Source organism: Penicillium manginii, assembly GCF_028828005.1.
Source record: "Penicillium manginii strain IBT 31320 chromosome Unknown utg000001l:1.0-3466041.0:1.0-3467806.0, whole genome shotgun sequence".
In the NCBI taxonomy this organism is placed as follows: Eukaryota; Fungi; Ascomycota; class Eurotiomycetes; order Eurotiales; family Aspergillaceae; genus Penicillium; species Penicillium manginii.
The window spans coordinates 3343280-3356134 of record NW_026643102.1 but is presented as its reverse complement, the minus strand read 5'-3'; the positions used below and the strand labels follow the sequence as shown (position 1 = coordinate 3356134).

Sequence of the window (12855 nt, the reverse complement as noted above, 5' to 3'; positions counted from 1 at the left end):
TGATGAGATTGGATAGTACTCCAGGGCTACTACTAGCGACTTGAAGCTATAAAAATCACTGGCTATTGCAGTGGTTGTCACTTCAATCAGTGATGGCCAACCTCACGGAATACCCCAAGTCCAGTTCAAAATCGAAATCGTTCCGAAGACCGGGTCATCCTTTTCCTTGCCAGAGGCTCCCGATGAACTTTGGGCATCAACACATTCCTGTACTTTCAAGGTTTGGGCGCCGCTTTATTTATTGCCTTCGCTTTCTTTCTACCAGCTGACAACCCAAACAAAATTTCGAAAGTGGTACTACTAGAAGCCTTGATATAAAACAGATAATTTACTCAACCCCCTCCCCGGGTGTAGAGCCCTGGAACTAAATGGTTCGATGGGACACGGACTGCTACCTACCTAGGTAGTACTATAAATGACTCGAAGGTACTACTAGTACGCCCCTTGCAAATTTGGCCCTGCCCATGTGCCGAATAGTAAGGAATCTAGGCTTGAGACTGCCAGTGAGATCATCATGCCAGTGATGATCCCGACTCGGACTCGGACCTGGATGCGGGATACCTATATATTAATAATACTAGCATCAGTATCTCAGGGTGTGATAACCTCAAGTTGGAGCCACGCTAGTGATCCCAAGGTCTCAACTAAGGTTTACAATTTGAAACCATTGAGTATTATCTAGGCAGTGGTAATATTATTCATGAATGGTGAAGTACTAGTACTCTTGAGATATTCTACTAGATCTAGTATACCTAGGTAATCAACACATGTCGGCCTAGCCGGGGCCGACTGCGGAAGCTCAGGGCAGTACTCAACCTGGATCAGTCTACAGTAGTAGTAGTACCTAGGTATTTACTAGTAGTAGTTATACTACAGCTTGGATAGTTTTTAAAGTAGAATGACTGATATTACATTGGGCAGTATATAAAGATCAGAATATATTACTATATTCGATATTCATACTCCATACTAGTATCACGCTGGACCTCGGCTCTCCGGGAACTGGCAGAACGCCGAAGGCGGGCGGTGCCGAGTGTTGACTGGACTTCCCCCGGATTCTGCTCCGGCGCATTACCTTCTCCCCGCGATTCTCTTTGCTTGCGAGCTCTCTTGATTGTCCGATGAGCTCGGTGGCCTGGTGATCACTCAATAACCACCCTTTCTCCATTTCCTTTCTTTCTTCAACCTCTCCGCAGTTTCCCGACGGCAATTGGAAGTGGAAGTCCTTCCCCCGCGCTCGCTATGGAGTTCGAGCACTACGGGCAGGCCTCTCAGCAGCCCAAGCAGCGCCGGAAGAGAGTCGCAAAGCGAAGGCAACGTAATAAGCCCCCAGTTGCTGCGCGCCTGGCGCTGGATTCTCAGCTACGCGGCAATGTCGGCGTCTTGTCCGAGGATCTCGCGACCGACCTCTTCCCCAACAAGCTATTCAGGGTGAGTGATTCCGACCTCGGTAAATGAGCCGATATATTCACCAATGGATTGAAAATTGACTCGATTTATCTTTTGACCCATAGGTGCCGCGACCAATGATGGAATCTTGTATGTCGCCGTTTCCCCGCATTCCGCAACCTCGTCAGCGGTAGAGGATCAGACATGGACGATTCTCCCAGTGCGTATCCAGTCGATTGAGAGGACACACGCCCCGATATCGCATTCGACCGTTCTATTTCCCGACTCCGCAGACTCTCTTCAACCGTTCCTGCAGGCCCTCGGCAAACTGGACTCATCCCGGAACTCACTGCAGACGCACCGGGCCGTGGAGATCCGCATCCTCGACGTAGCCCCCTTGCATCTCGATACAATCTTCGTAACGGTCGAGCGCCATTTACTCCGCAACCACGATGACGTACAAAACAAATTTGGTGGTGGCTTTCCCGGCAACGTACATGGGCCCAATGGGGTGTGGCCGAAAGGAAAGGTCGCTGATACGAAGAAGCTCTCCAAGAAGGCCGCTGCTGATGCGGAGATGCGCCTGACGGCGGCAGTACGCGAGGCACTGGCGGCGCAGCGCATTGTTCATGTCGGCGATGTACTTCCTCTCCCTCTCCCTCCTCACCCCATCACCTATGCTCCTGCCCCGCCAGCGAGGATCTCATTCTGTGAGCCGGTATCACAGGGTCTTTTGATGCCTACAACCAAAGTCGTTCTTGTGCAAGCTCGCCCTCAAGGTCATCGGGCACCACAGGCTCTCCCACCGCGGTCTGCTCTTCTCAAGCAAGTGGCCGAAGATGAGGCCGATGATACATCTAATGAACAGTTCTATTCCGCCGCCGAAGATAAGCCTGGAGAGAGCGGGACCGAAATGGAGACAACTTCTGCTGCCGAGGAGTCTGAGACAGAGGGATCAGTGGGCTCTGTCAGCGATTCATCCGATGATTCTCTCGAAGACATGATTTCGCTGTCCGCACCCGAGCTTCCCCAACCACCCTCAGGTGTTATGTCGTCTATGACCTCGGCAACTCCCCGAGCGGGTGGACGACGGATGGATGGGATCCATACTCCTGGCTCGGTCGCGTCCAATTTCACATCGGCTACTATGCGGCCTGGTCGTGGTGGCGGCAAAGTGTTCAAGGTTGAAGGGCTTCTACAGCAAGTACCAAATGAAGTGCTGCACCCCCGTCCTCGTGACGATGAAGATGTTGACTCCTTCATCTTTGTGGATATTAGCACTCTAGCTAAGATTGGATGCTTCTCCGGAGACTGGGTGCGAATTGAAGCAGCCGAAGAACCGCAGGTGAACATGTTCGCTTCACTCAAATTCGGCAGCTTCAACGACTCCCCAGAGGACTCGGGCGAATGGCGTCCTGTCAAGGTGTTTGGTCTACCGGGTCTTCCTTCACCGAAGCCTCGATATGCGATTAATCCCTCTGGTGATCGTCGTTCCAGTTTCTCCCAGCGTGCTCCCACGCGTCTCACACCATCCGTGTTCGTTCCTCCTTTGCTCCTCAGCAACATTGAAAACCCCAAGCATCTCAGAATCTCCCCCTATGTTATTTACGGCTGCCAATGGTTCCTCGAAGCCAGGTCTCCTCCATCAAATGAAGAACAGTGCGGCGAAGAACCCGCCATTGGCCAAGGAAGTCACACTCCTGAAGGTCTCGACTCCCCTTTCCTTGGACAGAGTGCTTCAACCGGCCCTCTTTGCAGGACTCAAACAATATTTCGAGTCGCGGCGACGGATCTTGAAAAGCGGCGATCTTGTCGGTATCAGTGTGGATGAAGGACTCGGCAGGGCGGTCTTCTCTGGAACCTCTGGTGGCGATAGTGCCCAAGAGGATGATATTACTTCCAGACTAGGCCAGGGATCTAACTCCAATGGCTCGGAAGCCCGCAAGGTTGGTGTTGCCTGGTTCCGTGTGGGCCAGGTAGCTCCAACTGCCGTTGAAGAGCTCGAAGAGACCGAGGAGGATCAATGGGGCGGAGTGGCTGTCATTGACCCAACAAGCACTCGCATGGTCCAAGCCGGCAGCGATGTCAGCCGAGTACCCGGAAACCTGGGCAATGGATGGGAGTATTGGCTTGGAGTCAAGACGATTCCCAAGGCTGTCGGCGAGACTCCAGCACCCCATGGAATTGTTGCAGAACCACCTCAGGCCTTCATCCCACCTCTACAGCAGCGAATCCGAGAGTTGATGGCTGCGGCGACAAGTCCCCGAGCAATTCAACTAGGAATGAAGCCCGTCGTCATTCTGCTGAAGTCCCAGCAAAGACACAATGGCAAAGCGACCGTCGCAACGCGTGCTTGTGCAGACATTGGCCTACATACCTTTCCTCTTGATGCATACGACATTCTGACTGAAGGTGGTGCTAATGGCGGTGACGTGAAGACAGAAGCGTACCTCAAGGCACGAGCGGAGCGAGCTTTCCACTGTGGTGCAAATTGTACTGCATTATTGATCAAGCATATCGAAGTGTTGACTGCCGATCGTATGGTGACGGCGATGGCCGATGTTGTGAGTGATGCTCGAGTCATAATTGCCACTACCAGTGATGTGGAACAAATCCCAGAAGGCATCCGCAGCATGTTCACCCACGAGTTTGAGATGGGCGCCCCCGAGGAGAAAGAGCGTGAGGGTATTCTCCGCAACTGCGTCGCTGAACGAGGAATCAAGCTGTCTGCCGACGTGGATCTGGGTACTGTTGCATTGAAGACCGCCGCGCTGGTGGCTGGTGATCTGGTCGACGTTGTGGAACGTGCTTCTGGAGCTCGGACAGCCCGTCTTGAGAACCTGGTCGAGACTGCCAGCAAGCAAAGCCCAGAATCACAGGTCTGTGTTCGAGACGTTCTTCTTGCCGGCGGAGATGGTGCGCGCGCTGTCACGAAAGCGGACTTCGATTTCGCTGTCGAAGCCGCGCGAAAGAACTTTGCTGACTCGATCGGTGCACCCAAGATTCCTAACGTCGGTTGGAACGATGTTGGTGGTTTGACAAATGTCAAGGATGCCCTGATCGAAACTATTCAGCTGCCGCTTGAGCGTCCTGAGCTGTTTGCCAAGGGTATGAAGAAGCGCAGTGGTATCCTGTTCTATGGTCCTCCTGGTACCGGAAAGACTCTGCTTGCCAAAGCCATCGCCACCGAGTTCTCTCTTAACTTCTTCTCCGTCAAGGGTCCAGAGTTGCTTAACATGTATATTGGTGAATCCGAAGCCAACGTGAGACGTGTCTTCCAACGTGCCCGCGATGCCCGTCCCTGCGTCGTCTTCTTCGATGAACTGGACTCTGTTGCACCGAAGCGTGGTAACCAGGGAGATAGCGGCGGTGTGATGGATCGTATTGTCAGTCAGTTGCTCGCCGAGCTGGATGGAATGAATGGTGGCGAGGAGAACAGCGGCGGCGTCTTTGTCATCGGCGCGACTAATCGTCCTGATCTATTGGATACCGCCCTTCTTCGACCTGGTCGATTCGATAAGATGCTCTACCTGGGCGTGTCGGATACCCACCGCAAACAAGCTACGATCATGGAGGCACTTACGAGGAAGTTCGCTCTGCACCCGGAATTGTCCCTAGATCGAGTTTCCGAGCACCTGCCTCTGACATATACTGGTGCTGATTTGTACGCTTTGTGCTCGGATGCGATGCTCAAGGCTATTACGCGAAAATCTACAGCTGTTGACGATAAGATCAAGCAACTGCCCGGCGGGCCGGTCAGTACGGCCTACTTCTTCGATTACCTCGCGACTCCGGATGACGTGGCGGTGATGGTGACCGAGGAGGACTTCTTGTCGGCTCAGAGTGAAATGGTTCCTAGTGTTAGGTAAGTTGTTCCTCTAAATAGAGGAAGAAAGGAAGAGGATCATAGTATGATACTGATGACAACCACAGTGCCAAGGAATTAGAACATTTCGAACGAATCCGCCAAACCTTTGAATCCGTCGATAAGTCCAAGCAGGACTCTTCCGGCACCGGTGGCCAGACAATCGCCGAGGCTATGGAGGCTTTTAGTATGGGAGAATCGACAGAAATCCCTATTGTTAATGGGGACGCCTCGTTTCCAGGAGGCCCCGGAGGCATACATGGCCGCATTAAGGGTCTAAAGCAGTGGCCTGGAGGCATTGTTCGGAGCCCAAGTGGTAGCTCAATCAGCAGTAGTAAGGGCAAAGGCAAGGCTACTGCTAGCAAGAAGGGCAAGGGTGCCCGAACTGGAGGGAATTCCGATACCTCTCTAGACGGTGATGATGAGACTATGGCTGATGGGGTAGTTGAGGATGATGAGGATGACTATATTGTTCGCACGGATCATCTTGCGAATCCCATGGAGGAAGTGGAGTAAAGAGTTGAGCACTGGAATGGTTGAATGGCCTCCAGCAATGTATTATGTGGATCTTTGAATATTATTATAACATGATGATAATAAAGTAGACTCTATAGTAGTAGTATACCTAGATAGGTATAGTAGAAGAGGAGGAGGATCGCTCCTTCCTCGAGTGCTGCCTCGTGCCTCGTGCCTTCCCACTGGGAATCCTCTTGTGTTTCTTCCCATCCTTTCCTACTCTTCATTCCATCTTCATCCTATTTTCTAGTTTTCATCTTCTGCACCTTCATCAACAACCCCTAGGGCCTCTCTTGTCCTTCTATCCCACAATTGACTCGGACCCATTTACCTTTATCAACAATGACCGACTCTTCAAATGCTTGGGACGCCGCGAACTTTGACGAGTGGATGGACGATTCTGACTGGGACGAGTTCACCGACATCGAATATTGGAAGGATGAAGAGGTTATCGCGCATCTGACTAGGGATCCGATGGTGAGGGATCTTCATCTCCAATCCGCTACGTCAAGACTTCGGCGCCATGTCCTTGTACAACCTCCATATATTCTCGGGATTCTCAACATGTTTCCACCCGAACTCATCGACCACATCCTCGGCTTGTTGGATCCCACCTCGCTCCAAAACTTTGGCAGGACATCTTTTCATGCCCTCTTTGTGGCCGCCCAACAATCGGAGTATCGCCTATTGCAGAGAGTGGCACCTACCATCCTCCCACTGCTTGAAGTCACCGGTCTCTCGTATCTACACTCAGTTCACACCGTCTGTCAAGAGCTTCGGTTCCAATATTGCCGTTCCTGCGGTGACAGAGGAACGCTTCTTTCCCTACCAACCTGCGAACGACTCTGCGAGAATTGTGCTGAGCTCAATCAAGCATACTGGGGCCTCCACCTTTCCGAAGCAAAGGCGGCCTTTGCCCTCGAAGACGTCGATCTCGATCCTCTACCCATTCTCCTCACAAACGCGCGCGTCTGGAGAGGAAGAGAACCCGATCCAACCCAGCCAGAGACCGAATTCATTACAGTGAAGAGTGCTATCATGGCCGCCATGCAGAAATGGGGCTCTGCCCAGAACTTCGTCGCGGCAGCAGAGTTGATCTCTCCCGATCGTCATGCTGATGCTAGCATCGTAGACATATCCTATGCCCGGCTGTATCGATATCTGAGAACAGCCGAGCTGCTCCCGTTGACTTTGGACCCGTCACAGATCGCCCAACGCGCGCCGAATCCTCCTCCCTCGAAACATCCAGGCATGATCACTACCCTCTTTCCCACCGTGCCGTTGGGTCGGAGTAGACCTCTGCCCTTATACCGCTGTAATGGTTGCTGGATTATCTGTCAGGCACCTTATCAAATAACGGACTACCACTTTGCCCTCATGGGTATCGATCCGGTTGATAGTAGCGAGGAAGACAAGGCACGGATCATTCGAGGTCGAATGCTTACTGCGCAGACGCTTGATGAGCTGAGGGGGTCATATCGAAGGGGAATGTCTGGGTGCTAAATTGTTGATGTTTCGAAGACACAAAATGCGCAGAGATACCGAGGCGAAAAAAGCATAATGATGTCTTGACAGTCGGGGTCTGGAACATTGACTGAGATTACTAGTATGTTATGAGCCACGTGCTCTTCCTTTTGCGATTTCGGACAATTTGATCATCTTTTCGTCGTGTCGTTGAGCCTAAGGGAGTGAACGGTGTGGACGAGAGATCAGAATGAGAACTAGTACTGGGGACGTGATAAGCCACCTAGGGATGAAGTTGAATCTAATCCACTTCGGAGATATCCGGTGCCACGTGGGATACCGGTAATCTCCCGAACTATGCCCCGAGATCTATACTACCTTACTCGTACAACTAGGTGGTTCTTCACTGTGTTACATTGATGAGTTCTTTCTTTTAATGATTTTTTTACTTTGATTATTTCTTTGCTTCTTTTAATGCCTGATCTTGTGACCTTTCCATCTTTCATGTTTTTCACTTGTAATTCCGAGTGCCCGTTGTTATGGCAGCCGATAGCGGCCACGGGGACGAAATTATTCTGGCTGGGCAGAATCCTGGTCCTACCTTTTGCATACAAAATATTGATCGATGGCTACTAAGTAGGCAAGAGCTACTTTTTATAAGCTACTAGGTAGTACCTAGGTAGCTACGAGTAACTAACTAACTACTACCTAGTAGGTACGCGTAGGCAATGGCCACCAGTTAGTATACAAACCTCGGAAAATTACAACCACACCGCCACAGGAATTGAAGTGACCGTGTCCAAGCAGAAAAAGTAGTTGTAATTACTAGAGAACTCTATTAGGAGGAGAAAGAGTGGGTTCAAATATAGATATAGGAGAAGGCGGTGTAGGCCGTTCATTATTTCATAATTTCGTCCCCCTTGGCAGCTATCGGCTGTCATGTACCAGGTCTTGAAAAGTCCTAATCCGAGTCTTAAATCGTGCAGTGAGCTGATTATTACGTTGTACTGAAAATGAAAAAAATATAATGATACAGATACGATTCGATTAATATAGTAATTAGTACACAATGATTCCAACCTCGTGGATCCACCATTTTACTGTATAATTTTCAGCGCCCACGACGTAACCCGATTAGCCTCGGAATAAACATCCCTCAGATTCGCCATGATCTCAAGACCGAGCTGGAAATTTCGTGTAGCCTGATCCTTTTGTATTGAAGGCGGGGCCTTCATTTCAGAAATATGAATTACTAGCGCGACCAGGATACCCGTTACTCCGACAATAGGCAAACGACTGTGCAAGCCCCTCCGGTATAAATCGAAGGCCACACTCGTGATTTGTTGGGAGGCGTGCTGGACGCAGAAATTTGAGGACGGGAACAGTCGTGATTGGTGGAAGACTGCGATGGTTGTATAGAAGGTTATGTGGAGGAGACTGCGCTGCACAGTCAGGGCGGGTTCTTCGTCGATGGCTTGCGGCTCGGAAGGATTCGTCTGGCAGGATTTTGGGAGCGCGTTGGCCCACTCTGATAGCATTCGCTCGGAGATGTAGATGCTGTTGCTGTAGTCTGAGTCGTCGCTTGTGGATGATGTTGGTGTTGTTGGTGAGACTGAAGAGCGGAGTTGGCTTTCTTTACATTGAATGTCGAGCACGTTCCGGATGCAGACTGATAGTCTAGCGTTCGCGATGAAGATGAGAGCTAGTTCCCTTTGTGCAGAGAAATTTCGGGAGAGGGTTGTGTCCGGGGGTATTCCTGGGCTTTGTGTGGCGAGATTTTGGAGATGGTCAAAGTCGGTTTCTAAGACCATTTGGTGACAGAAGTCGGCGCGTTGGATAATTGGTCGGCGGCGGAGCCGGAGGGCTATTTGGCAGTCCAGTATGTGGCAGGACCAGGCGATTCTTCTCCAGAGAGTTGGTCGATATGGGTGGTTTATGGTTTGTGAAATGTCGTGGAAAAGGCCGATGGATAGTGCTGTTGAAATTGCAATTCCGATCAGACTGCGGCTGTCATCTCCGTCTGTTGTGTTGAGTCGGTATGTCATTAATAAGAATGCTTGGATAATAGTCAAGGGATCTGTCTCGGTATTGGCTTGATAGAGGAGCTATGTAAACAAGTCAGTAGGGGTTCGGCTTTTGAATGTGCTTCTTCAGACTTACCCTAGCCTTTTGGAAGAATGATTCTTGAGCTTCCTGTCTGGTCGTGTACCCGGCGTCAAGAATATAGCGTATATCAACGAAAGTTGCCGCCGAGACCATAATGGCATGATATAGAAGTAGGCTTATCGAGCCATGGCTTCCATGTGCTCCATGGAGGGCTTGGACGAGAGGCTGCCACTCAACGATTGGCATGGAAGGAAGAACACACTCTGCAAATGCCTGTAGGAGAGCATCCTGGAGTGGAACATTTGGTAGCGCAAATGTGCCATTTATGTGGAGACACTCGATAGTATCTTGGTTCATTATTACTGGGAGAGGCTTGATGAAGCTTGGTAGAAAGCCTTCTGGATTCACAGCTCCTGGAGGTGTAGACTGCTCAGAGTGAAGGTTTGTAAAGGCGTCCCACACATGTTCCTCTGGAGAGCCAATTAAAGTTATAGGGTTGAAGGAATCGGAATGCAAGTCTGCGGTTATAGAGATGTCAGTCGGACTGGGCCAGGTGGGAATGAGTGATTGGTGCTGTTGAGACGACTTACGGGCTGGGTCCATAGTAGTTCCAGGCCATTTGGCCGCCGCGTGTCCTGTGAAGGACATATTGCCGTTATCGAGTCCCAAATGCCGGACATTAGTGTTAATTGGATAGAGATTGCCCGAGGGACTCCCATGTGCCCACTGCTGGGGGGGCCACAGGTGGAGTCGACGGCGAACACTGATAGTCCATTCTTCGTCTAGAATAGTTAGATCAGAAAGCGGGCTTCTACAGGATCGAATGGGCATACCTTTTGGACTGTCTTTGATCCATAGTAAGACTTTGTTGTTGCTAGCTCTTGTTCCTTTCTTTACTCCGGGGATTATTCGTCTCACTCAGCTACCTTCCTTGCGATGAGTAGCAGCGTCCCAGGTCAGATGCTTGAGGGTCTTTCTGCACCGAATGTGATCAATCCATAGAGGATAGCAGCGGTATAGGCATTCAGGCTGTGCTGAACTTGAATAAGATCAACTTGGAAACCCTCAGGTACACTGTATGACACGAAAAGTAATTGGCGAGAAAAGGATGAAAGACACCCCGCGTTATTTTATTTAATTTTTGGGTTCAACCCCGCGAAATCTGAATGAGGGGAGACAGGGATAATAAAGCTTTGACAAGCATGGTCTAGAATGGTCGCTTCTTGCATCAACAAGAGTCAAAAATCCTGTAGAAATCCGGACAGTTCCTGCTCAAAAAGGTTAGACGCAGCCATAGGCAAGCCGTCGCGCACGGGCAGCGCACATCAAGATCGCTCGGAGTGGAGAGCCCGGCATTTTGCTACCCGTTTTGGGCATCTCCGGGACAGCCGAAGGTTTGACATAACGTTGTCCCGGACAGATCCTCCCTCTTTAGTCTCCTTTAGCGTCCGATGATCACACGATGGATAACTCGGTCGCTGTCTCCGAGTACTAGTGGAAGAACTAGCAGGCTCTGTTTGGCTACTTTAATATCCGGTTCTATCCAGAATTTGGCGGGCAGCCCCATATGACCTCATGTTCAGGCTGACATCGATTAATGGAGATTAAAATAGTATTTATCTTGGCGGAGCCCTCCTTGACATTTAAGGGGGCATTGCCACATGCAGTTGACTATCGACCAACTCAAACCAGATACCCCCATAACCCGACTGTCGCGCTGTTCGGACCTGGTTCACAAACCCTCGAAGCCTGACTGCACTCATATTCTGAACAGTAAAGGCAGCCAGCTTGTCCAGCAACTCTTCACCAGGGCCTTCCACCTCAAACATTGCTAGCGTTATGGGAAAGACGATGGGCAAGGCCGTCGACTTCATCGCGTCGTTCTTCACAAAATATGACAATTCGGAAAATATGCTGTTGGCAAGGAAATGTGCGGCTTCATCTTCAACTCCAAGGGGGTATCGCAACCTATGAACCACTAATAGAGCTGCTAATCGATATGTGTTTGCCTGTGTAACCATCGCTAGAACCTCATTTTGTCCAAAATCAGTGTACAGATGAGGTGGCGATGGAGGTCTCCATTGTTGTATGCGTTCCTCAATTTCCGCGAGCTGTTCATAAGCCTGTGAGGGTGAATCAGAGGCGGTATCGCGGACTTCTCGCTTTTGCGTATGGCTCCATGCGCAGAGATCATATAGGTGAGTAAGGAGTGTGGCGCATAGACCAGCATAGCGATCGATGATCACGCGACCGGTGTCTAGTGGCAGTCGTATTATGGGAATCTCGCGATGTGCTAGACATTCGACCGTATCGATCAGGATCGGTGTCATCGTGATAGTGTCCATGATGGGAAATTGGATCAATCGGGGTATCCATTGTTTTGTTGACATGAGCGCACTTCGCACAATGGAGTGGGCAGAGGAGGAATAGGGGGCGGTGAGTACGTTGAAAACGTACATGGTCTGCCCCAGGAAGAGGGCGCAGGCCGCATCGTAATCATGCGAGATGGTTACGCTTCGTAAGCGTTGTAGGCCCATGGCGGCCTTTGACATGTCTGGCTCATCTTGTCGCATTACCAGGGATCTCTGATAGCGCGTCATCAGGCCCAGAAATGCAAGATACCCCTCGGTTAATGTCGGGCCGGACATGGAGAGAATGGTATAAATGGCCTTTTGACCACTTGGAATAAAGCTGGGACCCCACATGAAGGGCATATGTATGACCGCGAACTGTTCAACATTGCTCACAGTGCGGAGCGCATCGGACATGGTGCGCAGACTGGTCGGTGAGGCGAGTAATTTTTCGGGCCCTAATGACATGCCATCGTCATGAACAGGCGTCCAAGCCACATCCGAGGCACTCGATGGTGATCGAGACTTGAAGCTAACACTGGGGGTGCTGGGGGCCAAGCTGTCGCGATTATCGCTGGACTCGGACGACTCATCCTGATGTCCAGGAATCTCGGCGCTCCAGACCTGCATCTGCCCATGTGGAAAGGCCTTTGCCGCGGGCCGTCGTCCGATGCGTCTGTTGCGCCGAGATATGGAGCACGATAGCTTTAAGCGTCGACATCGCGTGCATTGTGGGCTATCGTCAGCGAAGGTGCATTTTTCTTTCGCGGAGTGGCACCGGTCGCACGCCTTGAGGACCATGTCCACGACCAGGAAAGGAGTGACAGAGAAGGAAAGAGGCAGCCGAGGTCTGAGTAGCAGATTCACGCCGATGGCACAGGGCGATCGTGACGTGAGGAGTTCGGGTTGACGCGTGAGACCAGGAGGGGACTGGCCGTGTCGTCTCCATCTACCGAGAGTTTCCCCGCTTTTCCGGGGGATGTCCGTGGGGGCCAATCGCGGGGAGCGAGATCCGTTACTTTGACTGTGATGGCCACTCAGGTTGTCCGGAGGTGGCCGGAAATCGTATGAGCTAAGTTTATAGACTCTAGTCACAATGCAGGAGTTTCATATCAATTTCATCTCTTAAATGGTCGATGCCGACGCCGTCATGAGTTTCCCGGT

At 51.0% G+C, this 12855-nt stretch overlaps 4 protein-coding genes across 4 annotated transcripts; 2 read left to right on the top strand and 2 right to left on the bottom strand.

Annotated features, from left to right (window-relative positions):
• Positions 1–1242: 1242 nt before the first annotated feature.
• On the top strand, positions 1243–5770 carry pex6 (AAA family ATPase peroxin 6; the record flags this gene model as incomplete). The annotated part of the gene is made up of 4 exons (XM_057097892.1): positions 1243–1450; positions 1515–2925; positions 2969–5254; positions 5323–5770. The coding sequence occupies 4 exons, from the start codon at positions 1243–1245 to the stop codon at positions 5768–5770; spliced, it is 4353 nt and encodes a 1450-aa protein (XP_056966385.1).
• Positions 5771–6112: 342 nt separating this feature from the next.
• On the top strand, positions 6113–7273 carry N7533_001241 (uncharacterized protein; the record flags this gene model as incomplete). Its single annotated transcript, XM_057097891.1, has 1 exon — positions 6113–7273. The coding sequence occupies one exon, from the start codon at positions 6113–6115 to the stop codon at positions 7271–7273; it is 1161 nt and encodes a 386-aa protein (XP_056966384.1).
• Positions 7274–8331: 1058 nt separating this feature from the next.
• On the bottom strand, positions 8332–9988 carry N7533_001240 (fungal specific transcription factor domain-containing protein; the record flags this gene model as incomplete). The annotated part of the gene is made up of 3 exons (XM_057097890.1): positions 8332–9339; positions 9395–9810; positions 9931–9988. The coding sequence occupies 3 exons, from the start codon at positions 9986–9988 to the stop codon at positions 8332–8334; spliced, it is 1482 nt and encodes a 493-aa protein (XP_056966383.1).
• A 995-nt stretch (positions 9989–10983) lies between these two features.
• On the bottom strand, positions 10984–12492 carry N7533_001239 (Zn(II)2Cys6 transcription factor; the record flags this gene model as incomplete). Its single annotated transcript, XM_057097889.1, has 1 exon — positions 10984–12492. The coding sequence occupies one exon, from the start codon at positions 12490–12492 to the stop codon at positions 10984–10986; it is 1509 nt and encodes a 502-aa protein (XP_056966382.1).
• Between the last annotated feature and the right edge of the window lie 363 nt (positions 12493–12855).